General features: G+C 45.7%; 1 protein-coding gene across 4 annotated transcripts in view; it reads right to left on the reverse strand.

The window, feature by feature from the left end:
- FNIP1 (folliculin interacting protein 1) overlaps positions 1-11,504 on the reverse strand; it is a 343,332-nt gene extending 331,828 nt beyond the window's left edge. For 2 of the 4 annotated variants that reach the window (XM_085618038.1, XM_085618035.1), the window contains exon 1: positions 11,296-11,504. In XM_085618038.1, coding sequence (XP_085474164.1) covers positions 11,296-11,384 — 89 coding nt within the window. In that variant the 5' untranslated portion in view covers positions 11,385-11,504. The remainder of the gene's footprint in view (positions 1-11,295) is intronic. The other 2 variants (XM_085618039.1, XM_085618036.1) reach the window with 1 other exon arrangement.
- Between the last annotated feature and the right edge of the window lie 15,359 nt (positions 11,505-26,863).

The following is a 26,863-nucleotide window of genomic DNA, read 5'->3' on the forward strand; positions in this document are numbered from 1 at the left end:
TCATTTTTTTGTGCAATTTGTAATAAAGCCTAAATATTGAGAGAACATATTAGAGCCAGTTGTTGTTGAATGGTTGTACAGATTGATACTGTGGTGGCGGTGAGTGATGTTGTGGTTGTGTTGAGTGATGCTGTGGCGTTAATTGATGCTGTGGTCGTGCATAGTGATGTAGTGGTGCCCTTGAGTGATGCTGTGATGGTGCTGAGTGATGCTGTGGTGGTGCTAAGTGATGCTGTGGTGATGCGATAGATAGAGTGCAATAGTCCAATAGATAGATAAGATAAGATAGACAAGATAGATAGAGTGTAATTATGTAGAATATAATTATGTGGCACTGAGTGGTTTTGTGTGGAGTGTATGTTGATTTTAGTGGCGTGTAATTATGTGGCATTGAGTGTTATTTTGAGTGTATCTTGCATTGTTTGCATTGTAATTAATTGGCACTGAGTGTTATTTGGAGTGCATGTGGCATTGAGTGTAGTGTAATTATGTGGTGTGTAATTATGTGGCGCTGAGTGGTATTTGAAGTGTATGTGGCATTGAGCGCTGTGTAATTATGTGGTGTGTAACTATGTGGCACTGATTGGTTTTTGGAGTGTCTGTTGTATTGAGTGCATTGTAGTTATGTGGCATGTAATTATGTGGCTCTGAGTGGCATTCGGAGTGTATGTTGCCTTGCCTTGTATTTCTATGGTTCCTTAAACCCTTAGAGGCAATTCTTTTATTTTAACTAAAAGGATGGTAGTTAAATGGTGTTTACGGCAGGATGGTCGTTAAATGGTGGCTACGGAGAAGCTGTGTGCTGAAAGGCAAAGAGAACACGGGCATGAAAGTGAAAGCGAGGATGAAAATGGAATGAGTGTGGCAGGATGGTCGTTAAATGGTGGTTACGGGGAAGCGGAGTGCTGAAAGGCAAAGAGAACACGGGCCAAAGCTGGAAGAAAACACGAGATGCGAGAGGCATGTGTGTGTGGCAAACACTGGTGGGGCTCAGAGCATTCTGTTGCTGCCTTGATGCCTGTGTGTGTGAGCAGTGGGGCTGTGTGTGTGAAGTGCCTAAAGTTGAAAGAAAACATATGGTTATTTAAATCCTTAGACGCAGAATTAATGGAGCTAATGTTATCGACCTTAGAAGGATGAAAAGGGAATGAGCGTGGTATATGTTAACTTTGTAAGCGCAGCAAGCGTGCAGGGCAAATTTATTATTTTGGTTGTTTGAGACTCAGATCTGGGCAAAGCTGCAAGAAAACACAGAGGGGGGAGGGCGGGCTGTGTGCTGAAAGGCAAAGAGAAAGTGAAATCGATGGATGGCAATGCGTCCGTGAGACTAGCCCTGTGGTGGGGGAGGGACAGTTGTGAGAGGCGCCATGAGGAAACAATCTCTCGGCATGCTGTGGAGGGGGAGTGCATTCCAGGCGGGGGAGCGGACCCTTTGAAGTATGATGCCGAGGCTGTGGCTACACGTGCACGCGCCAGTGGGCTGAAGCGCTTCCCCAAACGGATTGCATGGCGGCACGATGCACGTGATTGTGCGCGTGCTCGCCATGCAATCCACTTTTGGGAGCACTTTGAAATGCTCCTCTTACTAGAGTCTCGCCTAGCGATTGCGTAAACGCAATAGCTAGGCGAGACCTAAAAACACCCTTTAGTTTCCTTCCCTGCTATAGAGAGAAAACACTTGAAGGTTATAGACTCTAGGTCCCAACGAGGATGTGGCTTTAACTAGATGATTATCAAAAGAAACCTGTCAGGGGAGTAATCCTGAATGATAACTTAACACACAGCCTGTACTGGATATTCAGAATAGTTGATCTTTCTCAGGAACCATAGATATTTCTTTGGAGACTAAATTCAATTCTGCTTTCAGAATCAGACTTTCAGATCCATTGCAAAAAGGGCTAGCTTAGCTACTTCCCACCATTTCTAGATCAGCTATAGACATATACAACCTTCAATGAAGAAATATGATATAACAGAGATACAAGTGTCAAGGCCCTCCTTTTGTGCATACATAAAGATAAAATGTTTGGGAGCACAGTCTGCACAGCCATGTATCCCATTACAAAGGGAATGTTTGCCTTGAGAGGGCAACGGTTTCATATACTTAACTTGACCTTGTTTTACCAAGGTATTTAAGAAGCTATTTATTTTGCACTAAATGTTAGATGATCAGAGGACCCTGTGCCTTCTCTGGCTGCTAATTTATTTTTTACATTATGCAGCTCCTTTTTAGAATAACAATTCTTTGAATACCTTCTTTTGTAGTAATTTGCCAAGTTAGAAAACAGCGACAAAAAGTTTATCAAGAACACTCGTCTCTCCATTTCAGAATCATGGGTCATCGAGAAATATAAACTGTAGGTGATGGATACTGTGTAAACAGAACTGTTTGAGGAAGCTCATCTTCAATCTATATATTCGCTGAAGTATGAGATTGCAAGTAGATCTTACTAAAGTTGACATGCATGAATTAATTAAATTCAGATGAAATTTCTTTCTACAGAGCAGATTGAGATGTGCTTGGATCCCAGAAGCAAGGACTTCTAGCATCCCATGCAAGGTCCAGTGCATTAGCAATACAATTTCAAGCACTAAAGAAGAGGGCAATGAGATTACACTCAAAGAAACAGTAGTAGAGGAACGTGGGCTTAACCCTCCTTGCTGAAATTCATTGTGGGGATCCTGAATAATACCATTCAAAGATGTTGGTGGCAAAGGTAAAATTAATGGCAATGAAACTTCACATTGTGGACCCTCACCTAAATGTGACATTATCACAGGTGGAGGGGTGTGTAGTATGCGCATTCAGGGGAGTGGAAAATTAGAGAGGAGGCTCAATAACTTTAAAGGAACAGTCAGATGAATAGTGCCTGTTTATGAGATCTAACAGTGGAATTATCTCTCAAGGATAACCACCAAAGCATTGCTGGTAGAAAGAGAACTTGGGGCACTAAGAAAGATTAGTTGTCATGGTGGCAACAGAGAACTTCCAGGTTACTCTCTTAACCGTAAGATTGGGAATTCATTCCTTTTAATTCCTGGGGTTTTGGTGGACCAGTCTGGCACACTTTTAAACGTCTTATTTACTCTGTGCCGACATCGGGATGTGCAATTTTTAAGTTAGGAAATGCCAACAAAATATGTTTCTACCAAAGACAGTTTTTTTCCCAGTAATGCTTTGTCTGTTGTGTGTGGTGTGATTTAACAAGTGGTTAAATAAACTGATGAGTGCTGTTCAGCAGGGAAACAACTGACTGAGTATTTAGGTAATACAAATTACTTAATCTGGCACCATCCCAAATGCCTCACTCGCACAGAATATGTGCTTTCCAGATACTAAACACAAGCCAAAGGATCTGTGGTGTCCACAGGTGGGGAAACAACATCATACAAGACCAGACTAAAAACTGCGATTCCCAGACATACTGTCGTCTTCTTCCCAAACAATGTCCTAAGAGCACACATGCATTCATTCATTCCATTCACACAAAAATGTTCTTTACCTTTCTCTACCCCCTCCACACTGCATTGTGTGATGCTAATAGGAGACAGTTGATGACCAAGACCACCCACACTCAATCTTGCTGTTGGTTCCTGTCGCTCCACTGGTCATAATATGGTCCAACAGACTCCTTACCTATCTAGTCTGGGGACTTCTGGCATAAGGGGTCCAATGCTGTGCAGTAGAATCTCGCTGCTAGTCGCGGGGCAAAAAATTAAATTTCCTCGCTGTGTCATCTAAATAAAGCTAAATTTCTCCTCTAAAAGGTAAACATACTGCTATCTGTAGACACATATTCAAAACTCTCAAGCTCTTCACTCTGGCTCTAACTATGATGAGTGGCTTATGAAATGGGTCAGTATTTTCCACTGAATTACTGATACCAGCGGTGGAAGAAATCTAGGCCATGAAAAAAATGGACGCTGAGGGTCTACTAAGAAAATAGGAATTGCTGGGAAAATCTTTAACTCTGGGTCAAATTCTCCTGAAAATTCCTTATTCTGATCCACACTTTTACGCAGAGATATTGGCTGCTTTCAGCAGCCAAAATATCTGGGTGAAAGTAATGATGACCTTATTCTTCAAAAGCCTTTGGACAGAACTATAAGTCTTAACAGATGTAGAGTAGAAAGGTGTGCCATTCTACTGTAATGAACCATGGCCTCAATCATTCAAACAAACTTCATGAACCACCAATGGATAAAAGGCCGTGCTCACCGCCTAGGATACTATACACCAGAATTATGTAACAAGTGCATTAAGCTGCTGACCCATTTAACAACCTTTTTAGACTTGCGCATATGAATGTGAGCCAAAATGTTGTTTCTAGTCTAGTTATATCTCCACATGCAATTTCATAGAGGCATAAAAAGTTCACTATTACTGACAGCTAGAAGAAAATCTTTTCCCAGCTGCAAATGAATATCTGCCTTTGTAGAGAAAACATATAAAAACCATTTCCTGTGTGTATGTTAGTCTCAAATACAGAGTTTCCTTAAAAAGACTTGTAAGAACCCAGACTGCACTAATTGTGCACTTTATTTATGATGTTCATTAGAGCAAAGTAGAAATAACATACACTAAGAGCTGAATTGGCATTTTGGCTGACAGAAAATTGTTCAGAGCAGCACTTCTGATATTGTCTCTAGGAATTTAATGCATGAGTAATGGAGTGTTGCAAACTCATCCGGTGCCCTGGGCACCCTCCAACTTTTTACTGACTGATACTGGTGGTAACTGACTTTGACTGACCCTGGGCTTTGCCTACCCAGGCCCAGGGCCAGTGCTATACTGAAAGAGACACTTAGAATACAGTGAAAACACCTACATACACTAGGGTACACTATGGGTTGGGGTACCCCTGTGAATAGCATGACCTACCCTATAAGGCTCTAGTACATAATAGGGCAGGGGGATTTAAACTACCTCTCAGTCCCTAGTATATAATAGAGATTGGCAGTTTAGAGGCCAGCAGCCCTTTCTGCACTTGCATGTGTGCACTGCTGACCCTGAGGTCAGTTTAAAAGTAGCCCTGCGTTGCAGGACTGCTTTTAAAAAGTAAAGTGTGTCCAAACTTGATTTTGGTGTTTGGGGCACTTAACAATTGATAACCTAGAATGTTTGGGCATATTAGATACCCCCAGGGTCTCCCTTATGTGTTCCAGAGGTGGGGGGTTATGTATTTATAAGGCGGAGACTTATAAAAAGAGTTTTGTATGCCCTGGGTTAATTGAAATTGCACATTTCACGCCCCACATTGTGATAAAGTGCTGCACAAAATCGACTTTGGTGCTAGGAGCACTGTGGAGAGAAGGTCTGCAATATTTCTACATATTCAGAGCCCCTGAAGTCTCCCCTAGGTGTTCCGGGGTGGTGGGTCTTTAAGATATAGGCAGAGTACTTATAAAATATGTTTTTATATGCCCAAGTGCTGGAAAAATGACCCAAGTCATTTTTCCCATTACCAATCCCCTGCCACATAGGTCAACATTGCAAGACGTTATTACCTACGAGCTCTTAATAGGAGAAGGCTAAAAATATGATTCAAAGACTTACCAGAATGGTATTAAAAAACTCAACAATATGAGGTTGTTAAATTTCTCCTAAAATGTACAGACAAGAAGTTAAGACTTTCTTGTCTGTAAGCCCAGATTCAGCCTTCTAGTGGTCTATCTTGATTGGTCAGAGTTAAGTAGATTAGCCAGGCTTCTTTGAAGAGGAGATAGAGCCCCTGGGGTTGACCAGCTCTGCTGGGAGGGCAGTGTTCTGTTACACAGGAATGCCAGTGCTGGACGAGGAGTCAAACAATGGACTTCAAGGGAAGGGGAAGACACAAGTGTCATTTACAACTCTACTCTTTTGAACCCAGCCAGATGCTAGGCTTAAGGAAGGAATGAGCAGATGCAAAGGGGGGAAAGACCATGGGGATTAGCCATCATATGAGTGTGTTTAGCCAGCTCTTCTCTCCCTGTTGGAAAATCACCCATTATGAATTTGGAAGAATTGGTGCACTCTGGAACAAACTAGTGCCACACTCTGCAGGAAGTGGTCATACCTTGGGGCGGTACTCTACACCCCATTGGACAGAAGTGACCTCCTGCTTGACCGAGAGAACTTGGAATAATTATTTGAGAGGGGCAGAGCCTTTCAGATCTGCTTCTTGAAACTGAAGAAAGCAAGACGGGCCATGCTGAGAAGTTTGATGTGCATTTCCTAAGGCCTGCACTCTGAAGATGGCACCATCTAGAACTACAGCCCTGTGGACTACCTTGCTGTAAAAAGACTAAAGAGTGGACCCCTGCAAGCTCCAGGTTAACAGAGCTCACCTGGAACGTCGCCACCAAGAATCCTCAACCTGGAGCACTACCAGTGGATTTGTAGGGGTTTTGTCCAAGTGGATTGTGGGAACTGAAATCCGCAACTTTCAAAGACCATTCTGGAGCTTTCAGACCCTTAGAGCGAGTGTGAGACAATCTGGGACCCTTTGGGGAACTTCAGGAAAAAGTTCCAGAAGTTTGGAGCAACTTTGGAAGCAAGCTCCATAAGGGGACCAACTCAACCTGGCCAGCCAACCGCCTGCCTTCAACCGCGAGTCGGCCTGATGTCCAGGTTTGTTCCACTGAAAAGCTTCGTAGGTCCTACTTCCAAAATTTGACTGGGGGTAGTCGAAATACAAGGCCGGCGAACCTTCACCGAATCCCGCCTGGTGAAGAGCATCGAGGGACCCCGCGAGAAAAATCTATGTAAATGTGTCCAAGTCCGAGTGAAGAAAAGGTGACCGGAAGCAACCACGAAAGCCTTCAACCACGTTTCGGCCTGGATCTTTAGTTTGTCCCGCTGGAACGGTCCAGAGGTCGGACTTCCATAAGTTTGACAGGGAGATCGTTGCAAGGCAATCCAGTGAACCCTCACCGAATCCGGACTGGCTGAGATACAATATTTATCATCTATCCTTTGGTGAAGCATAGAATGACGGTATATATATATATATATATATATATATATATACACACACACACACACACACACATTTATATATGTAGGAATATGGCTACCAACCCTTCCTTGAATGTCATATAAAATAGCACACCAACAGAATCAAACAACACCATCAACCATTTTAAGATACCAAAATAACAAATCTGCCCACCATGATGAAACACCACAGCCTTCAGTGACATTTCCCATCTGCAACCTCTACTAAAAATAGTCAATGAAATAAATAAAGAAAAGTCACAAAGAAGAAAGCACCAAGATGGTGTATACCTAGCGGCTCTGTATTGCAATGTAAATATAACATGGCATTCAGATGTTAACATGAACCACAAGAATGACAATGACATTTATTTCCTGAATGAGCATATTCAAATAATGTCAGCAAAAGAGACATAACACTATACTAAAGAATTCATCACATGTTTGAGATCTGTTGAATTGCTCACTACATCACAGACTACGTTCCTACTTACTGCATTTGTAAATGGAATAAATATTACAGTTTTACAAAATCAAAGCAGCTTCTGGGGTACAGAAGAAGTCTGACTATTCAAATTTACACATACTTTTGCTAGAACTAAAAAAGGCACACTTGATGGCATACTTGAAATCGAAATATTTGGCTTAACAGAGAGGAAATATTTCTAGGCAGCTTCAAATCAAATTTATTGATTAAACTTTACAGTAAATCCAATAAAAAAAGCACACAATACACAGTACAATCTAACTCCCGACTGATGTAATCAATGTACAATTCAATGTACAGTTCAGGCCCCAGAAAATACACAAAACTGACAAGAAAAAGGCATTCCTGTCAACGCAAGCCCTTTTTGCTTGTATACCTTCTTGTAATGGTTTCAGGCAATCAAAGTGCTATCAGCTTAGCTTAAGACGCCTTAGAGGACAAACAGTGAAGCCCCGTGGCTACTCTCAAAAACATTGCTAAGTCCTCCGTCCTACGCTACAGCATAGTCGAACTATAGCCAAGGTTTAAAAGGGAGGGGGAGGCAATGGATCAGGTCATGAATGTGTTAAAACAAAAGTACGACTCCCATGCAAGAGGGTTTGGACAGGATCGATCATGTCCAGTTACAGTAAAAACACTGGAGATACTAATGCTTTGTGAGTCTAAAAAGGGGGGTGCAGTGGATATGCAACAGTCTGATGAGGAAGCTAAAAACTATTAATAATAGTGCCAGCCAAGGCTTAAAAAGGTAAAACACTAAAGGCTTATATATACACAGGAACCACAGAAAGTGCAACCGTGCAAGAGCAGAGTTCGTTAAGAGGAGTATATATGCCTGTGCAGCATGCTAAATAAAGTGCAGAATGTGATTGCCAACATGGGTAACTAAAGGCAAATAGCCTCATAAGCTTGTGTGTGCAAGGACCGCAAAAGTACAACCCTGCCAGAGCAGGTTTAATTGGAAAGAATCTTATATGACTGTACAACAGGTAAAATAAAGTGCTATGTACAGATGCCAGCAAGGGTGGTTGGCGGCTTTATGCTAAGTGTAATGGTCATCCAAAAGAACCAAATCCGAGCGGTAGAAGAGGGCCGGTTGTACTAAAGTGTGAAGTCTGAAAAAGACACATTTATATTGCTGACAGTCTAGCATGAGTAGGTGGACAGAATCACAATACTTGTACCTGAAGACTTTAACAATAATTGGTTCGGAAGCAGAATGAAACCAGAGTGAGAGATCCATGCATGTGCTCAACAGTACAATGCTTCGATATCTCAGATGTATTAAACAGTTCAGAAATTACTTTCTTGAACAGTGCCATATTGCTCATCGCTGTTTCAGGAATTCCCATTACATGCACATTGTCACATACAGAGTAACCCTCAAGATTTTCAGATTTGCCTTGAATTAGTTTCACTGTCAAAATAAGCTTTTCTACAGTAGATGGGGAGCCTGTGTATTGTTATCTTGGTTTGGAAATCATCTGACTTTTATCATTATTTCTGTCTGAACGTTTACCATGCCTCGAATAAACAATCACCTTGCATAGGAGTCTTCTCCCCTGCAAGCCATTAAACTGCAGGGTGCTACAGGCCTCCACCCATGCCCATTAATATTCGTTATACACATAAAAACCCTCAACAACATCCCCCAGGACAATCACATACACTTCGTCTCCCTATCAGAAATTGAGCTCTCACAATTCTAAAAATATTTACTTAAAGTGCTTTAAACCAATGTATTAAAGGACTTTAGTTCACTGTAATTTGCTTGATAGTAATATATTTTTTTAGGGTGATAGACAATTATTATTTGCTGTTTTAGCCCTCGGGCTATACAAAATACAAACAAACAATCATGAATAACACTTTACATCGATAGGCACAAATATAATAAAAACTATTTGAAAAGACTGGCCATTGTGAAGTAATTCATCTCTGCAGTGCTCAAGTATTTGCTTTACTATATAAATGAAAATTGCGTCTGGACAATGCGCATGCCTGAGAGATGTAAAGTGCCAACTTCTAGTGATAACAGAAACAGACTTCTAGTTTACGTAGGCAATTACTGTAAATTATTTTACAGTTGTTGACTCTGAATCTGTATACATTTACTTCTGATTAACATTCACTTGCTGGGCACAACAGAAGTAAGCTTTCCAGAAGTATCCGTCAACAACAGGTTTTCTTGCAATTATTTTGCACTGGAGCGATAATGACAAAATCTCAAATTTATAAACATTCTCGCTATACTGATTTTGAAGTACGGAATAAGCAGCCGCGTTAAGTACATCGGGATTCCTTGTAGCAATTCAACTGATTATAGATCGTCTGTCCTCGGGAGTAATGGGAGAATAATAATGATTTAAAACAAATGGCTGGGGCGAGCACGGAACATAAAAAAAATGTGCAGCAATAATGTCGTCCGGCACTCTAGCGCCTCTCAGTGCATTAAAGGGATAGATTTCACAAAAATAAAAAGCAACACTGAGTAAAGTACCAAGTAGATGTCAAACGTAAGAGCTTCTACAGAATTTGTACAATGATGTCGTTGCAGATCACAAAGCAGCGTGACACAACACGATAAATACATTTTATGAAGTAGAAATAACAATATTTAAAAAAAATACAGCACCAAGAGACTTCTCTACAACTATGACTGGTACTAAGGTATCTATCTATGTTTAACCAAATATAAAGATGGAAAAAGCCCTTTTCGTTTACAGTTTCACAAACAGTGAAACATGAGAGTGCTTCTATTTGCATACAATAACAAACGAAGTGGAGAGGCACAGCTGGCAGGGCGTCTGCTTTGCAGAACGCGAACCAAACTTCGGAACAGTTGACTTACAGCACGAATATGATCAAACTATTCTGGTTTACAAAAGACTGCATATGTGAGAAGAAGAAGCAGCAGCATTGAGGAGTACAGTAGATATATGATGACATGTCTGCGACTAGTCTGTTTTACTTCGTATTTCTAAGCCAACAAATACATTGGGGGTAGAGAGGTATATGCTGGACGTTAATTAAATGGTTGGCATTTTACTTGATACGTGCTCGCGCGCACACACACTAAATGTGACTTGCAAGTCATCTTGACACGATGTCCTGTAGCTATTGCAAAGACCAACAGTGACATTCGTGCAATGGCATTTTACATCTAGTCACGCATGATTCCGTAGAAAACTATTTGGACTGCTATGTAGCTGCCAAATAGAGTTAAAGGGGAGCGCACCGCTGATCGTCAAGGATGCAGTTTGAAGCTCGCCGTCCACCACCTCAGTAACAAGATGCTGTTGTTGTCAAATAAATAACTTGTGAACTTGGCATCTGCTGCTCAGGTAGCACAGCCCTCTCCACAAGTGGCAACATGCAGTGCGGTTACCTGAACATTCACTGTGGTCTCTGCTGCTCAGAGCCAAGCGCTCACCTTACCAGCCTTTGACACAACACAGCCATCATCACAACAGATAAGGTGCGTGTCGTGTGTCGGGCAGTTAGTAGGGCAACACTTGGTTACCAGTCCTAGGGCGCGCACACACATAAGCTGTTCTCAGGTGACGCTGTGCTGGCTGGACCCTGTTCGTCCTGGGGATCTTGTCTCTGAACACCCTCCTTCATTTTCATGCGGAGAGCCTGCAGCTAAATCAACCCCCGCACCCATCTACAAGGGTACACAAAATTGTGCCCTGAAGTAAAGATGAACCCATACTCTGTGCTTCTGTTGGGCGAAAGGAGTCATCCACCCCCCCTAGCAAGTTATTTCCTGACCCCCCATCACCTGGTGCAGGAGGGGGGGGGGAGCCAACTACACACACTGTATTGTTACCTTAAGATGAACTCCTGATCTCTGCTGCCTGTGGGGGAGGTAAGCCCCCCTTTCTTGCTGAAGAGTTTCTGGAACAGAGTGGGAGGCATATTGGTGCCCCTCCAGGAGGCGCGAACGCCGTGGCTGGTCCCTTTCGCACTGGGTCACGTATCAGCCTCCATCCGCCTGCAGTCATATGACAGGCGTTAGTCACAGAGAGCAGACACGGCTGCAAGCCACGGGGGCGGGCCCAGATGCTGGGCGCGGCGGCACAACAGCATCACTGCCAGCTACTGACACAAAGAAAGGACTTTTAAATGTCAGACTCGGAATATCCGTCAGCGTACCAACACGGCGGCCATCTTGGTACAGAGGGTTCTGTCATCCGATCTCCATTTTACAGGCAGCAAAGGGCACAATAACAACACAGAAGGCTCCTATTGCTCGTCAACACCTTAACAACGCACATATCAGGGAGCAAGCTCTAAAGGAATTATGCTCTTTCAAATAAGCGATTAGCCATTTCTTTCATATATTTAGCACATCCGCTAGAATATGTGGCAATAATCAAATTTCACATCAGCAGGTCATTTTAACATTCCGAATAGGGTGAGGAATGCTCATATGTTTAGTTCTAACAACCTTTATTTCTTCTCATAAAAATACTTGCTGCAGACTGCATCTGCGAGCTTCTATTTTTTAATTACCGGTTATTATGCTTTATATCAACTTTCTTTATGTGGATCGTTTATATAGGAATTGTACCAATCGAAACTGGTACTGAGCAGTAAATAGGTATCATGAGGCTAAGCAACATGCAGGCATGCAGCTGTTGTAATACAAAGTCCATTACCCAGGTGTATATTCTGTAGATAGTTTATTTAGGCTTAGTTACTGTAACGTTAGTAAAAGAGCACTCGGGACAAGTGTTATCTTTCCGCTATGTTTATTGGCACAACAGTTGAGCAGTTACACCAAGGAGCGCCGGCCACCTCTATCTGTGCGCTCGCTGCCGCACACTCCTCTCTCCACGCTCCGCGCTTAGTCCTGCGCGCGCATCCTGGCGTCAACGTGCGTACCCGCGTCACGTCACGTGACGCGCTAACAACTAGACCGCTACATATCTCCCCCTTTTACCGACCCAACAATAGGTCACTTACAGTTCGCAGTCCAGTTCAAAGTCTTGGAACCTGGAAGGCCTTACTACTTGTCTTCCGCTCCTGGTCACCTTACCGCTTGACCCTCGAGCCCCTTGGCTCTGTGGTTCCTCACGTTCTGTCCCTTCGGCCATCGCTCCCCCACTGTTCAGATTGCCTCCCAGCCTGTCCATCTCTGCCACTGGGGTCTCACCCCCTTGCTCTCCTCCTTGCTCCTCTCCTGCACCTGCTTCTTCCCTTCCTTCACTTCCGCTCGCCTTATTCTCTTCATCCACGTCTCCCGTGCCTTCGCCTTCCGTCTCCCACTGTTCCCATCTCAATATCTTGTTGCACCGGGCCATGCGGTCCTGCGACCACACGTTCCCGTCACTGAGCAGAGCCGCTCTGTCATACACTTCCCTGACCTGCATGGGCTTGCTGTACTTGCTGTCTCCTTTCCTTTGTAGGGTAGCCAACTTCACTCTCACCCATTCTCCTCTCACTAACCGAGTGTCCTTCACACTCCTCCTCTTGTTGTAGTTGTTGGTGTAGATGGCTTGAGCCCTCTCCATATTTGCTCTCACGACTGCCGGAGACCATTCACTGGTCACTACCTTCTCCTTCCAGATTCTGTTGTCGTGCGTGAAAGGTTCACGTCCTCTCAATATTTGGAACGGGCTGTACCCTGTGCTTGTGGGCGTTATCCTGTAGGCCCATACCATATTCTCCACCGCCTTCTTCCAGTCCTTGTTGCAGGTGATGGCTGCTTGAATGGCCCCCATCACCACCCTGTTAAATCGTTCCACCAGACCATAACCTGCCGGATGGTATATGGCCGTGTGCTTTACCTCGATGCCGTTCCTCCCCATGAACTGTTTCCATTTTTCTGATGTGAACTGTGGCCCGTTGTCGCTTAAGATGGACTTGGGAATTCCCTCTCGGGTGAACGTTTCCGATAGGAACTCCAGGATATTCTCCGTGTCCATCGTTTCGCTCACTTTTATCTCTGGCCACTTGGAATAGCGGTCGATGAGGACACACACATATTTTTGTACGCTCTGGTCATCCAGCACCGGCCCTAAAATGTCTATGGACAACTCTTCCCATGGGTTTGCGGGCGTGTCGAATTTCCCCAGAGCCGGGCGTAATGGCCTCAACGTTTTGTCAGCCCCTTGGCATTGGGGGCACTCCCTGACATGTCTCTCTGCTCTCATGTCCATGCCTGGCCACCAGTAATTCTGTTTCGATCTAGCTTTGAGTTTCCCAATACCCAGGTGGCCTTCATGCAATAGGTCCAGTAGTTTGTTGATGAGATTCGTGGGGGGGATTACTCTGTCTCCCCGGTATATGAATATGCCCTCATCTCCCACGGTCAGTTCTTCTCTCACTTCATAAAACGGTTTGAGGTTGGGTTTCACCTTTTTCTTGTCAGGCCACCCTTGGGTGATGTGGGCTTTTGCCTCCATCAGGTCCGCATCTTCGTCATACGCGGCTGTCCACTCCTGTCTGCTGATGATCTTCTCTTGATCCTCAATGAGAGCCACCATCTCTCCTCTGTCCGCGGGGTCTTCTTCTCCCGGCTCCATGGCCGCCGCTCGGCTCAGGTAGTCTGCCACTCGGTTCTTGTTTCCCGGGATGTACTCTACATCATATCTGTAGTCCAACAATTTTAGGGACATTTTCGATATCCTGGGTGTGGCGCTGGCGTGTCCACACGATGTCAGAACCTTCACTAACGGCTTGTGGTCCGTTTTGAGCAGGAATCGGGTACCCCATAGGAATTGCCGGAATCTCGTCATGGCCCACACTACCGCTAACATCTCCTTCTCAATGACGCTGTACTTGCCTTCTGTCTCCGTCAGTGCTCTGGAGGCGAAGCTTATTGTCTCCACTTCTCCACTTCCTCGGTCTTGCATGAGTACAGCGCCCAACCCCTTGTCGCTGGCGTCCGTGATGAGTATGGTGGCGCCTTGCGGGTCGTAACCCTTGAGAGGCATTGCTTCTAGGATCCCTTTTTTGATGACTTCAAATTCCGCTTGGGCTTCCGGTGTCCATTGGAACACCGTGCTTTCTCTGGTCAGCCTCCTCAAGTTATAGGTCTTGGATGCGAATTGTACCACGAATTTACTGTAGTACTCCGCCATCCCCAGGAAGGACCTGACCTCCTCCTTGTTCTTGGGGGCCGGAGCTTCAACGATGGCCTTCACGTTTTCCATCTTGGGGGTGACCCCTTGTTGCCCTATTTCGTGGCCTAAATAGGTCACCGATTGCATTCCCAACCGGCATTTCGACCATTCCGCCGTGAGACCTTTAGCTTCCAGCGTCCGTAACACCTTTTCCAGTGTCCTGTCATGGTCCCTCCTATCTCTGCCCATCACCAGTATATCGTCCTGGAAGTACTGCACGTCCTTGCAGTCTCTGAACAGCTGGTGCATCATCTTCTGGAAAACGGCCGCCGCCGAGGCCAACCCGAACGGCATGCGACAGAATCTGTAGCACCCAAACGGGGTAATGAACGATGTGAGACTTTTGCTGTCCGGGTGTAGGGCTACCTGGTGGTAAGCTGATGTAAGGTCGATGGTGGAGTACCACTGGACTCCTCTGGTTCGTGCCAGCATCTCCTCTATCTTGGGAAGGGGAAATTTCTCCACCACTATGTTCTTATTGAGTTCTCTCAAGTCTACGCAGAGCCTGACCTTCCCGTTGGGTTTCATCACGACCACCAAAGGCGCCAACCATTCGGCACAGGTTATGGGTTCTATGATGCCCTTCTTCTCCAGGTCTTGGAGTTCCGTCTGGACAGCTTCCCTTACTGCAATGGGCACATTCCTTACTTTGTGTGCTACTGGTGTGGCTCCTTCCTTCAGTACTATTTTGTGTTGAAATTTCTCCATTTTTCCTACTGCGCCCCCAAACACTCTCGGGTAGTTTTCTTTCCATCTGTCTGTGTTCAGCCATTCCACCTGGTCTGTGAGCAGGATCTGTTCCTTCCCTCCTGGGTCGAGTTTTATGCCCAGGTCGCCCTGGTCCAACCAACCCAGAACGGAGGGTCCTTTCTCGGCCACGTACAGCTTGCACCACGCCGTGCGGCCTCTGAATTCGAACAACAGACGTCGGAACCCTAGCATGGGGATGCGATCACCATTGTATGTTACCGGTCGTATGTCTAGTTTCTCCAGCCCAGGGCCCAACTTGGGTTGGAATTGTTCTACCCACACTGCACGCTGTACGATGGTGAATGGGGATCCGGTGTCTGCCACAACTGAGATGGTTATGCCGCCCATGGACATCTCCAGGACCGGTTTGGTTGATCTCTTGGCATCCACGCTCAGTACCTGATCATATATGCACAGTACGGTGACCACCTCCTCCTCCGTGGCGTCTTCCGGGTCTTCCGCGCTTTGGTCCATGTATTTCACCACTCCTTTCTGTTGTTTCTTCCGACACACCTTCTCGTAGTGGCCCATGATACCGCAGTGCATGCATTTGGCTCTGAAGGCCGGGCAACGTCTGTCGTGGGCTTCGTGGGACCAACTTCCACACCTGTAGCACGTTTTCTTGTTCTCACCATCCGCTTGTTTCCCTTGCCATCTGCTGGTCCCTTTGGTTGTGGGAGGCTTGGGTTTCTGGTCCCTGCGGTGATCTCCCTCCTGTATCCTGTTCACCATGGTTGGGGCGCCTGTGTCTTTTCTGGTAGCATCGGCGCACCTCTTTGAGAGTTCCGCCCTCTTCACTATGACCATTACTTCCTTGAGTGTGGTGTCCCCACTCGCCCACAGCTTGTCTTGCACGTTTGTACTGGTGGTGTGCATGATCACCTGATCTTTTATAAATTCGTCTTCCCACAGTGCGTACCTGCACGGGGCTGCTAGCTTCCTCAGTGCTGCTACATACTCTTCGATGGATTCTCCCACCTTTTGTTTCCTTTGCTGGAAATTATATCTGTCTACCGAAACACAGATGGTGGGGCGGTATCGCTCATCCAGGTCCTCCACCGCGTGCGCATACACATCATCGTCTGTGTCTTCTCTCTTCGTGGGCACTAGGCTCTTGTATATTCTCAGACCTTCAGGCCCTAGATTTAGTAGCAGGATGCGTTTTTTTCTCTGGGGCGTAAATTTCTCTTCGTTCTCGTCCTCCAAAACCCCTATGAAATTGTCTATGTATTCCTTCCAGTCCTCCCATTTCATCATTGGTTCACCGGGTTTCGTTAGGAATTGCACCGGTGCAATCGCATACCCTGCCGGGGTACTCATCTTTGCTTCCTTGGCACTTGTTTCGACGGTGGCTTTACTCGGGGGGCTGCCTGGGGTGTTGTCGTTGTTTCTTGTGTGCTTGATCCTCTGGGGGCTCTTGTCACTGGGCCCCACTTCCTCCTCTTTGGTAGCCAGTGCAGCGCTTTCTGTGCTTGATTACGTGCGAGGGCAGCTCGTGTGCTTTTGTCGGTTGTGGACGGCGTCGTCTCTGTGGCCTGTTTGTGGTTTGGTTATTGTACCGTGGCACTGCCACGCTCCTCGGGTGCTCTGTGCCTGGGGTCGATCTCCGCAGTTGGCTGGGTCGTATCTCGTGACTTCCCCCTTCCAGGCGGCCTGTGCGGTGTTTTGTTTGGGCTTGATGGCCTGGTAGCGTGTCTTCCTTCGACTCGTGGGGCCACGTGGAGTGTTGCCCTCTACTGCGCTTCCCCCCGTCGGTCCGGTTTCCGTCCCGACCTCGTCGCCACTGTAACGTTAGTAAAAGAGCACTCGGGACAAGTGTTATCTTTCCGCTATGTTTATTGGCACAACAGTTGAGCAGTTACACCAAGGAGCGCCGGCCACCTCTATCTGTGCGCTCGCTGCCGCACACTCCTCTCTCCACGCTCCGCGCTTAGTCCTGCGCGCGCATCCTGGCGTCAACGTGCGTACCCGCGTCACGTCACGTGACGCGCTAACAACTAGACCGCTACAGTTACAAGGTAAGTTCCAGGTAAGTAGGTAGATAATAACAGATAGCCCCACCAGAAGCAGTCTCCCTGCGGCTCAGCCTGCACACTCAAACTGACACTCAGAACATCACCAGGCACCCATGCATTCTATGACATCACCAAGCATTCATCATTCCATTCATCACCAAGCATTAGCACTCATCCTGGCTGAGCAGTAGGAAAGCAGTAGGAGTTCAAACTGAGGTGGCACTGTGTGCAAAATAAGGATGGACCTGGAATGCTGCCCCAGTGATTACCAATTCCTGAGAGTAATTCAAGCATTCCTTCCATCATTTTTTTGTAGACTTTTGCTAACGTGAATTTAATTATTTACCAAATGTTTCCTTAAAAATACAAATGTGCAGAATTTATGTTTAAAAATAAGGTATGTTTAATAAAAAAATTGTAAAAGGCAACCATGATTAAAACCTATTGGCCTGTAACCTAGTAATGGAGTACTAGTTCTAATATTGGCATGTGTGAAGATGCCATGTTTTAACGTGAAGGCCCATTTATATTGAAATGCTTGTTTTTCACTTTAAACAATAATTGTGCCATTTGTTTTTCTTCTCTTTGCTGCAGACATTGCATTTTCTGAAGTTACTGTTTATTAGTTGATGAATAGACATTTGTTGCATTAAATGACTGATAGTGAGGGTCACACCACACGTAGACGACAGGGAGGATGACTCATTGGAAGACGATATTGCAAACAAGAAAGGATGTGCCCGCAACATTCAGGTACACATGGCTGAAAGACGATTATACTCTGGTGAGAAGATGGGGAGTATACCTGTTCACAGGAGTGTACTGAAATCTCATTGGCCAACATGAAGAAGAAAGAATATTAATGTTGTAACGTGTTTATATTGGTGCGTGTTCCTAGACTAGTTAGGCAGATGCTTCTACCCTTTCTAAGCAGAGCAGACTGAGTTTTCACACATCCTTTTCTCTTAGACTGAGAGCAGCAGCTCATTCTGTTTCCTTTTCCTGACTCTCCGAGAATTGATTCTGTAATGAGTTTCTTTGACTTCTCTTTACGAGAAGTCTTAGTTAATTTTTTTATCTGCTTTTATTAGAGCTGAAAATGCTTTCCAGCTTATTCTGCTAAAGCTTCATGCTTATGCTCGATTCACTCATAAGAACTCTACCTGGGTATCTGAACTGAAACCTTGAACCCTTTTGGCATTTATCTTGGCCTAGCTTAGAATAGGGATGTTTCTTAATGGAGCGCACTTGTTAAATTTATTGTATTGATGCTTTATTTTGATTTACCCAATTGATTCATCCTAATGCTAAATATTGATTGATAGTTAACCTTTACTAATGAATCTTGAAGTATAATGCTTAACTAAAAGAATGAATAAAAAAAGATAAAAAAAAACCTTTAACTCAACTCTCTTTATTGACTGAACTAAAGTAATGATAATTGCGGGGTCATTCCGGAGCACATCTACCGAACGGAAGACAGCGCAGCTCCTACCTGGGCTCATGTGAGCAGCCCGCATACTCTCCTGGACGCCAGTATTCCCGCCGCCTCCTTCTAACACTCGAGGCCGCAGTTGGGAGTAGGGAGACAACTACAGGATCCAGCATCCCTCCCAGCCACGCCCACATCCGCCGGACATCGCACACGGAGGCGCTACTTAGAGCAAGGCTCCCTCGGTGGAGCGGGGGGTCATTCCGGAGCACATCTACCGAACGGAAGACAGCGCAGCTCCTACCTGGGCTCATGTGAGCAGCCCGCATACTCTCCTGGACGCCAGTATTCCCGCCGCCTCCTTCTAACACTCGAGGCCGCAGTTGGGAGTAGGGAGACAACTACAGGATCCAGCATCCCTCCCAGCCACGCCCACATCCGCCGGACATCGCGCACGGAGGCGCTACTTAGAGCAAGGCTCCCTCGGTGGAGCGGGGGGTCATTCCGGAGCACATCTACCGAACGGAAGACAGCGCAGCTCCTACCTGGGCTCATGTGAGCAGCCCGCATACTCTCCTGGACGCCAGTATTCCCGCCGCCTCCTTCTAACACTCGAGGCCGCAGTTGGGAGTAGGGAGACAACTACAGGATCCAGCATCCCTCCCAGCCACGCCCACATCCGCCGGACATCGCGCACGGAGGCGCTACTTAGAGCAAGGCTCCCTCCGCGTCGCGGGACGCGCGCGGGCGTCGCCGGGCTGAGCCCGGACAGAGGGCGGGCCGTCTGTGGCCGTCCGGGGCCGACGGAGGCTGGGCTGGGCCATCCCCCGTTATTCTCTGTTAGCCCTGCCCGTATATATTGGCCTGGCACCTCGGGGGTACGTTATTGAGCCGTGCTGAGCCTCTAGCCAACAATTCCACTAACGCTAACATGCCGAAATGGAAAGCTGGAGACAAGGTAGTAGGTACTCTAGATGCTTTCCTAGTACGTGCAGAATCAGTGTTGATACACGAAATCGAGGCCACTGAGAGAAGATTATCACTGGATCCTAGGTTATTGGGTGGGGGGCTCACTTCTAACACCCCACTTTATGCTCCCAGCCCGTTAAGGCATTCAAACGACTCCCTTGACCAGTCCCTGACCACAGCTAATAGTGATGCTCTAACTGTTCCTGTATCTCCCCCCGCTCCTACCACTCAGAGCAACCAGAGTAGATCTGTAAGGGCGAAGACTAAGGGAACGAAAGTTGCAGGGAAAATTGCTAAGGACCAACACACAAAGGCTAAGAAGGGCTGCCATACACCCAAAATCACTAGATCGAAATCAAAAGCCTCTGCCACATCTGTTAATAACGACCCAGCCAACACTCCTGCCTTAGGCGACCCAAATACTTCCCTCAACGAAGTCATAGCTAGCGACCCCGTAGCGGTAAACCCCTTACTATCATCGAGGGATCTTATCTCGCTTCTAGAAGGAAAGCTAGCCTCCATTCTTGAGCCAATATGCAAACGCCTTGATATGGTAATCCTAAGGTTAAATAAAATAGAGGAGGCCTGCGCTTGCACAGCGGCAGCGGCTTCGCTTCAATCTAGTACAGAGGCAGCAGCAGAGGCGCCTCTATCCACGTTATCTGCCAAGGTAAATCAAGACAACCAAACTAGGGGCAATCCTTCCCAAGACCGAATGGGGTATGTGGGTGTACAAGAGGGGGTAGTCAGGGCAAATCCACAGCCACCTATACCCACCATGGTAGTTCCAACGAACAACGGAACCTCGACCCTTGTGAAGACTCGTGGTCAGGCTACCAACAATAAGACAGGCGATTATCCCAGGTGCCCCTCTCTTCATCTGCCACCCCAAGCAACCCCTTACACTATTATCTTGGCAAACGTGCCCGTATTACCACATAATACACAAGAGCATTGGTCGTCCCTCAAGAACAAAGCCCTGCATCATCTAAACAAAATGACAAACTTAGGCAATAGACTGCATAGGGACTTTAAAATGGTTAGAAGGATAGATTGGGTAGGTCACTCTGAAAAATCTTTTGCTGGGGACTGTGTGGTTCTAAGCTTTAGGTCACCGGATTTGGTTTATGATATCCTTGAATCCACTGGACACCCATCATGCGATTGGTCATCAATCCAGGTATTGCCATTGGGGTATTTTTATAAACAGGACACTGTAAGACACCAAATAAATGACCTCCTTGGGAAAGCTATATCAGGCCCCGAGCAACGATTTGTATCTAAAAATCGCTTTGAAGCATTGTCTTCTCTTGGAGACATAGATTGACAAAGAACAGGGGGCCTAAGAGCATACAGGGAAGGTGCAATCATCACTACCCCAGAGGCCCCGATAAGCAACCAACCTCCACAGCCAAAGCCCGTTGTCCAATCTAGGGCATTTCATATAATACAAACAAGCCCCGATAGACTCCCTGTTGTGCATTTACATGATGCAGGGAACTTGACCAACCCAGCAACAAACGATTCCATGGCCATTGCCTCTTGGAACATCGCCGGCCTGGAATCTAAGGTCGACATAGATGATTGGGCAACCCTAGTTAATGATGTGGATATATGGGCCTTTCAGGAAACATGGGCTGTAGAGAATATACACAACGTCGGATACTTGAATTTTTCAAGACCCGCGAGAAAGGGACCTAGGGGAAGACCGGTAGGGGGCTTGACGATTTGGGTTAGACAAATTCCTGGGGTTTCTATTGAAGTAATTCCAATAGATAACCCGGACATCCTGGCTATTAAATTAAAATTCCAGAATGGGCCAGTACTATCCCTAGTCAATGTTTATGCCAGGGGACAAGCGGGCGGAAAGAGCTCCCAGACCATTACAGTATTGGAATCCCTTTTAACGGAAGGTTCCATTAAAAACAACCTGATCATCCTGGGGGATTTTAATACATGTTTTGAACCCCTGGATGGCGATGATGGTAAGTTGAGTGAGGAGGAAGATGCCCTTTGGGGCATCCCCTTGCTAACCTCCAAACCAATAAATAAATGGACCGAGGCTGCGCTCCAGCTCAAAGGGATGTGTCTGGAAAGGGGTCTTAGGGCAGTGAATGGAAGAACAAATTCTGATGCCCAGGGTGCACCGACCTTTAACAACGGTCGAACGAAAAGCAGAATCGACTACATTCTAGTCAACCTGGAAATCTGGTATATCGTGTCTGACATGGTTATACAAACTAGGCCAGAAAGTGATCACAATCCACTGATTTTGACAGTGGATATTCAGGGATTTGCACAACAGACCAGTGGTAATCCGACAAAAAGTGGTGCCCCAATAATAATTGGCAACGACTTTAGACGAGTTAAATGGGACAAGGTGGCACTGGACGAGACCAAGGTGCTAGGTATAAGGGCCCTGATATCAAGTGCATTGGGCGAAATAAACACCTGCAACACACAAGAGTCCCTTAATGATAAACTACCAAAAATCCACTCGGACCTCATAAATAGCCTTAAGCCATATTTCATTAACATAAAACCCATGGGGAGTAAAAAGAAACATGAGCCCATTACATGGTATAACGCTCACTGTAGGTCCACCCACAAAGCCCTCTTGTCTGCTATTAAATCTAGGTCCTACGATTTGATTAAGCAGGCACGGATCAATTACAAATCCACCATAAAACATGCAAAAAAAGAGTGGGATGAGGGACGTTGGAAGGACCTGCTGGAAGCCTGTAAAGGCAGGAATATGTCCCATTTTTGGGACCTAATAAGGCGGGGAGATGGACGAAGGCCTCAAGCCCCAAACAACAATGTGGAACCTGATAGTTGGGTTGCCCACTTCAAGGCACAATACCAACAGGGCCCAGTTCGAACTCCTTGTCCCGCAATTTTACAAACCAAAATAGAGGCTCCATTAAGATTTAGCACAAAGGAGATTGAAGCGGTTTTAAAAAATATACCTAGCGGCAAGGCCCCTGGTCCTGACTGCATTCCTGCAGACCTGTTCAGACAGGATAAAGATCTTTGGGTCCCCTACATCACTAACTTAATGAATTCCCTGGCCGGGGGAACTTCTTTCCCCGAATCATGGTCGGGCGCAGAAATAATACCGATCTATAAAAAAGGAGATCGTGCTGCCCCAGGGAATTACAGGCCAATAAGCCTCATTGATGCACTGCAAAAAATTATCGCTCGTGTCATTTTAGGCAGAATACACAGCTGGATTGACGATAATAAGATTGTATCTATCCTCCAAGTAGGGTTTCGTGCACGCATGGGGACACTGGATCAGGTTTTTAAATTTGTTTTAATTTACTGGAAGGAGGTTTTGTTGGGCAAGGGTCTTATCTTTGCAGCTTTTGTGGACCTAAAATCCGCATTTGACCTCGTCCCAAGATTCAAACTTTGGGACGTCCTACTTAGGTTAGGGATGCCCAGGGAGTTAGTTGACTTCGTGGTCAAGCTCCACAGCTCTAACTATGCCCAGGTCCGGTGGGGGAACCCTGGCGAAGTCACTAATAGATTCAAGGTTGAGAAGGGAGTACGGCAGGGGTGCGTCCTGGCACCCACACTGTTTTCATTATTTATTAACGGTGTAGTACATTATTTTGAGGACCATCCCACTGACGCACCCAAATTAGATGGACAAAGGGTCCCTCTACTCATGTTCGCTGATGACACCCTGATATTATCTAAAACCCGTCAGGGTCTACAACGGGCGTTACATCGCTTTGAGGCGTTTTGCAGCGAACATGAGTTAGAGATTAATGTGGACAAAACTAAATTCATGGTCCTTCATGGGGCAGGTGATGTTACAGCAAAAGTGTCCATGGGGGGGAAGCCATTAGAACAGGCCAAGGTCTTCACCTATCTGGGCATAACCATTGGCGAGAAAATGAGCTGGGCCCCCCAGATGAAGCTTCTGGCTTTAAAACATTCTCAGTTGGCGGGAGCTTTATTAAGAGAACACAGGCTATCCATCAGCAAACCTATAGCCCCAGTAATCAAGTTGTACTCAACGAAAATAGCCCCAGCCGTTTTATACGGTGCAGAAATCTGGGGGAATTGCAACTTGTCAGACCTAATACTGGCCCAGAACAAATTCTTTAGATCGCTAGTAGGACTCCCACAATCGACCCCACGAATTCCTCTATTGTTTGATCTTGGTTGCAACCCAATTGAGGAAGTCGTCAAGTTAAAAATGTTATATTTCTGGAGAAGGTTGTGGTCGAATCAGGAATTAATCCAATTCTCTAAGGCCCTACTCGAAGTAAGGGGGTTGGACCATTACAATAAGATTTCATGGCTAAAAACCATCAAAAACCTCCTTATAGATATGGGCATGAGAGACCTCTGGTTTTCCCCGTCATCTACTGCTATCCCATCAAAATCGGACTTAAGAGTGGCTTTCTGGAGTTTGGTCAAATCAAGAAGGATCAACATACTATTGGACTCTCCTTTGACCAGAGCCTTTTTGGATTTTAAAGACGAACCCTCTCTTGAAGCTTATTGGGACCTGATCACAAAGCCCAGAGATCGTAGGCTGTTTCATCAGTTCAGGGTGGAAACGCTCCCTTTAAGGGACTTTACCAGAAAATGGAAAATAGGTCTGGGAGACAGGTGTCCGTTCTGCCCTGAGCATTCTGAAAACATAAGCCATCTCCTCTATGTCTGCCCAGCTTACCAATTACCTAGGAACACATGGCTCAAACCCCTGTGTCGCTCACTGGGCACAGCCTCTGCCCTCTCTGCTAAAAGGCTGTTAAAAATTGGTGACAAAGACTTAATTATTGTTGGTGTAGCCAAATTTCTTAGTTGGTCTTGGGCAATCAGGGAAAGGAGCGGAGGTTCGTAGCCCAACTTGCTCCCTCCATTTTACTTATAAAGCTGATTTTATGACCATTTTACATTTTATGAATTGTGTCATCACATTTTAATTATGATGTATTAACTTGATTGCTGCTTTTAAATTGACTTGTATAGTATGTCTTTTAAGATGAATAATCATAAATAAAGACTTTTTGAATGATAATTGCTAATGATTTATGTTGAGATTTCCCTTTTACATTTCAGCTGACAACAAAGATCCATTGACCTGATGTATCTGGGTTCTTGGTGAGGTGTAAGTGACAAGCGGATCCCTGTACTCCAGCAGTTGATAGCAGAGTGTGCTTCATGTCATGAGACAAGAACTCTAATTATAAATAGACTTTGTTTCGAAATGCCCATGCCCTTAAGCCCAAAGATCAAACTTGAAGATTAATGGAGTTGCGATTTTGAAGACGGTTGCTGTGGTGAAGGTGCGAGTATCAATAGGGTCATGCGTCGCTATTGTCTTTGTTGAGATTTTGACTCATTGTTGTGTTTGAGAATAAGTGGTGTATAAGCACTAAATGTTGAGCAGTTGAAGCGCTTATTGGACTTAAGGTAGTCTAATATCACAGGATAGATAAATGAACAGTTGAAGTTGTGTTGATATTTGTCTGCTAAGATTTGTGGTGTATTTTCATGAGGTATAGCACACAAGGGGGTAGCTGTTCCTAAAGAAGTGACATAATACAGGAGGAAAGTTGATTCTGGGGTGGAAGATCTTCCTCATTAGGAAGTCATGCCCTCACACACCTGTGAAGGTGTCATGCTTCCATTGGGTGTTTTGCTCCTAGTAGGGTCGGCGCTGCAATACCGCATGGGCCCGCGAAATTAGAATTCTGTAATGGTGAGTGCAAGTGTGTGGAACAAGTGAATCGGTGGGTTAAAAATACAACAGAGGTACCCTGAGGGTGAATTTTTTATCCTGGGGCCCCCTGGTAAGGTTTAAAGCAATATCTAAATTGTAAATTCCCAACAATGAGGAAACACAATTTAGTGGTGAGTGCAAATGGTGTGGGTCAACATGTTTCACGCCCTAATGGTCTAGGAGAGATCCATGGCATTTCATGCGGACTAGGGGGTGGTTTAGTAAAAGAGAACATCTATCACTATCCTAATTAAGGTATCGGAGAATGGGGGTGCAGATATCAATTGACTACCGACCTGTACACTCGTAGGTGTGAGAATGATAAGAATAGTAGAGGGTAAACCTTTTGTGGTTATTTTTTTAAACAAAATCCAACCTGTAAGAGAGGGGAGAAATCTTGAATAAGTAGGGGGTCCCTGGGATTTCCCACAGGGACTTAAACTTCGCATATTGTTACATATTGGTGAGAAAAAACATGGTTGAGGTGCAATATGAAACTCCCAAATTGCATGGTGTCACTCATTCCTCAGTATATAGTCAGTAACAGGTGTTTACGTGCAATTAAAAACATATATACATAAATACACGACTAACAAACTTGCACATACAGTCGCAGATATAGTGATATGTGCGCATTGTGACGCATCCTTATGCTGCGAGGGACAATATTCTTACCCTCCTATTGTAAGGACTGTGCCCCTTAGGTCGGAGCAGGCGTCCGCGTCAAGACTGCGCCATGAAATCTGTGAGAGTGGGGGAATAAGAGGCTCATTGTCAAGTCAAGAATGCAAGCAGTTTTAGGGGACTCGGGCCGCTCGTAATTATTTACTCCTATTTATCTATGCGGTGTTAGGTATAGTCACCTACTCCTTCGCCTGCTCACCCAGAATGATGGGATACCAGCCCGGAGCTGTTATTAAGGTTTTATCAGGTGTCTGCAAGGGTGTAGGAGGTATGAGCTGCATGCCAGTTCCCAGGGCAGCCATCTTTAAATGGTGAAAACAGCCGTTCAAGGTTATATGCAGCTCCAAACAGTATGTGTTTTTAAGAGTTATGTACGAAAGATAGACATAGTGTGTGCGCCAAAATTAACTGTTGTCGTTATAGGTGTGTAGGGGAGGCTTAGTGCCACCGGGGTGTGATGGGCCACAAGACGCGGTATCAGGCAGTACGTGACTTCTTTTATTTTCACTAGGATCAGAGTAGGTGAGGATATATCGGGTTACTGGTAGGATAGTTGCACAAGAATAGGAGACAGTCTCTCTTCTGGTTTCCTGGCTCCGGGACGGGGTAGGCCGGGGTCCTCCGGGGTACTCTCTGTCTTGCTTGGACACACGCGGCGGTGGGGAAGGAAG

This window comes from Triturus cristatus, chromosome 7, assembly GCF_964204655.1.
Source record: "Triturus cristatus chromosome 7, aTriCri1.1, whole genome shotgun sequence".
NCBI classification, from domain to species: Eukaryota; Metazoa; Chordata; class Amphibia; order Caudata; family Salamandridae; genus Triturus; species Triturus cristatus.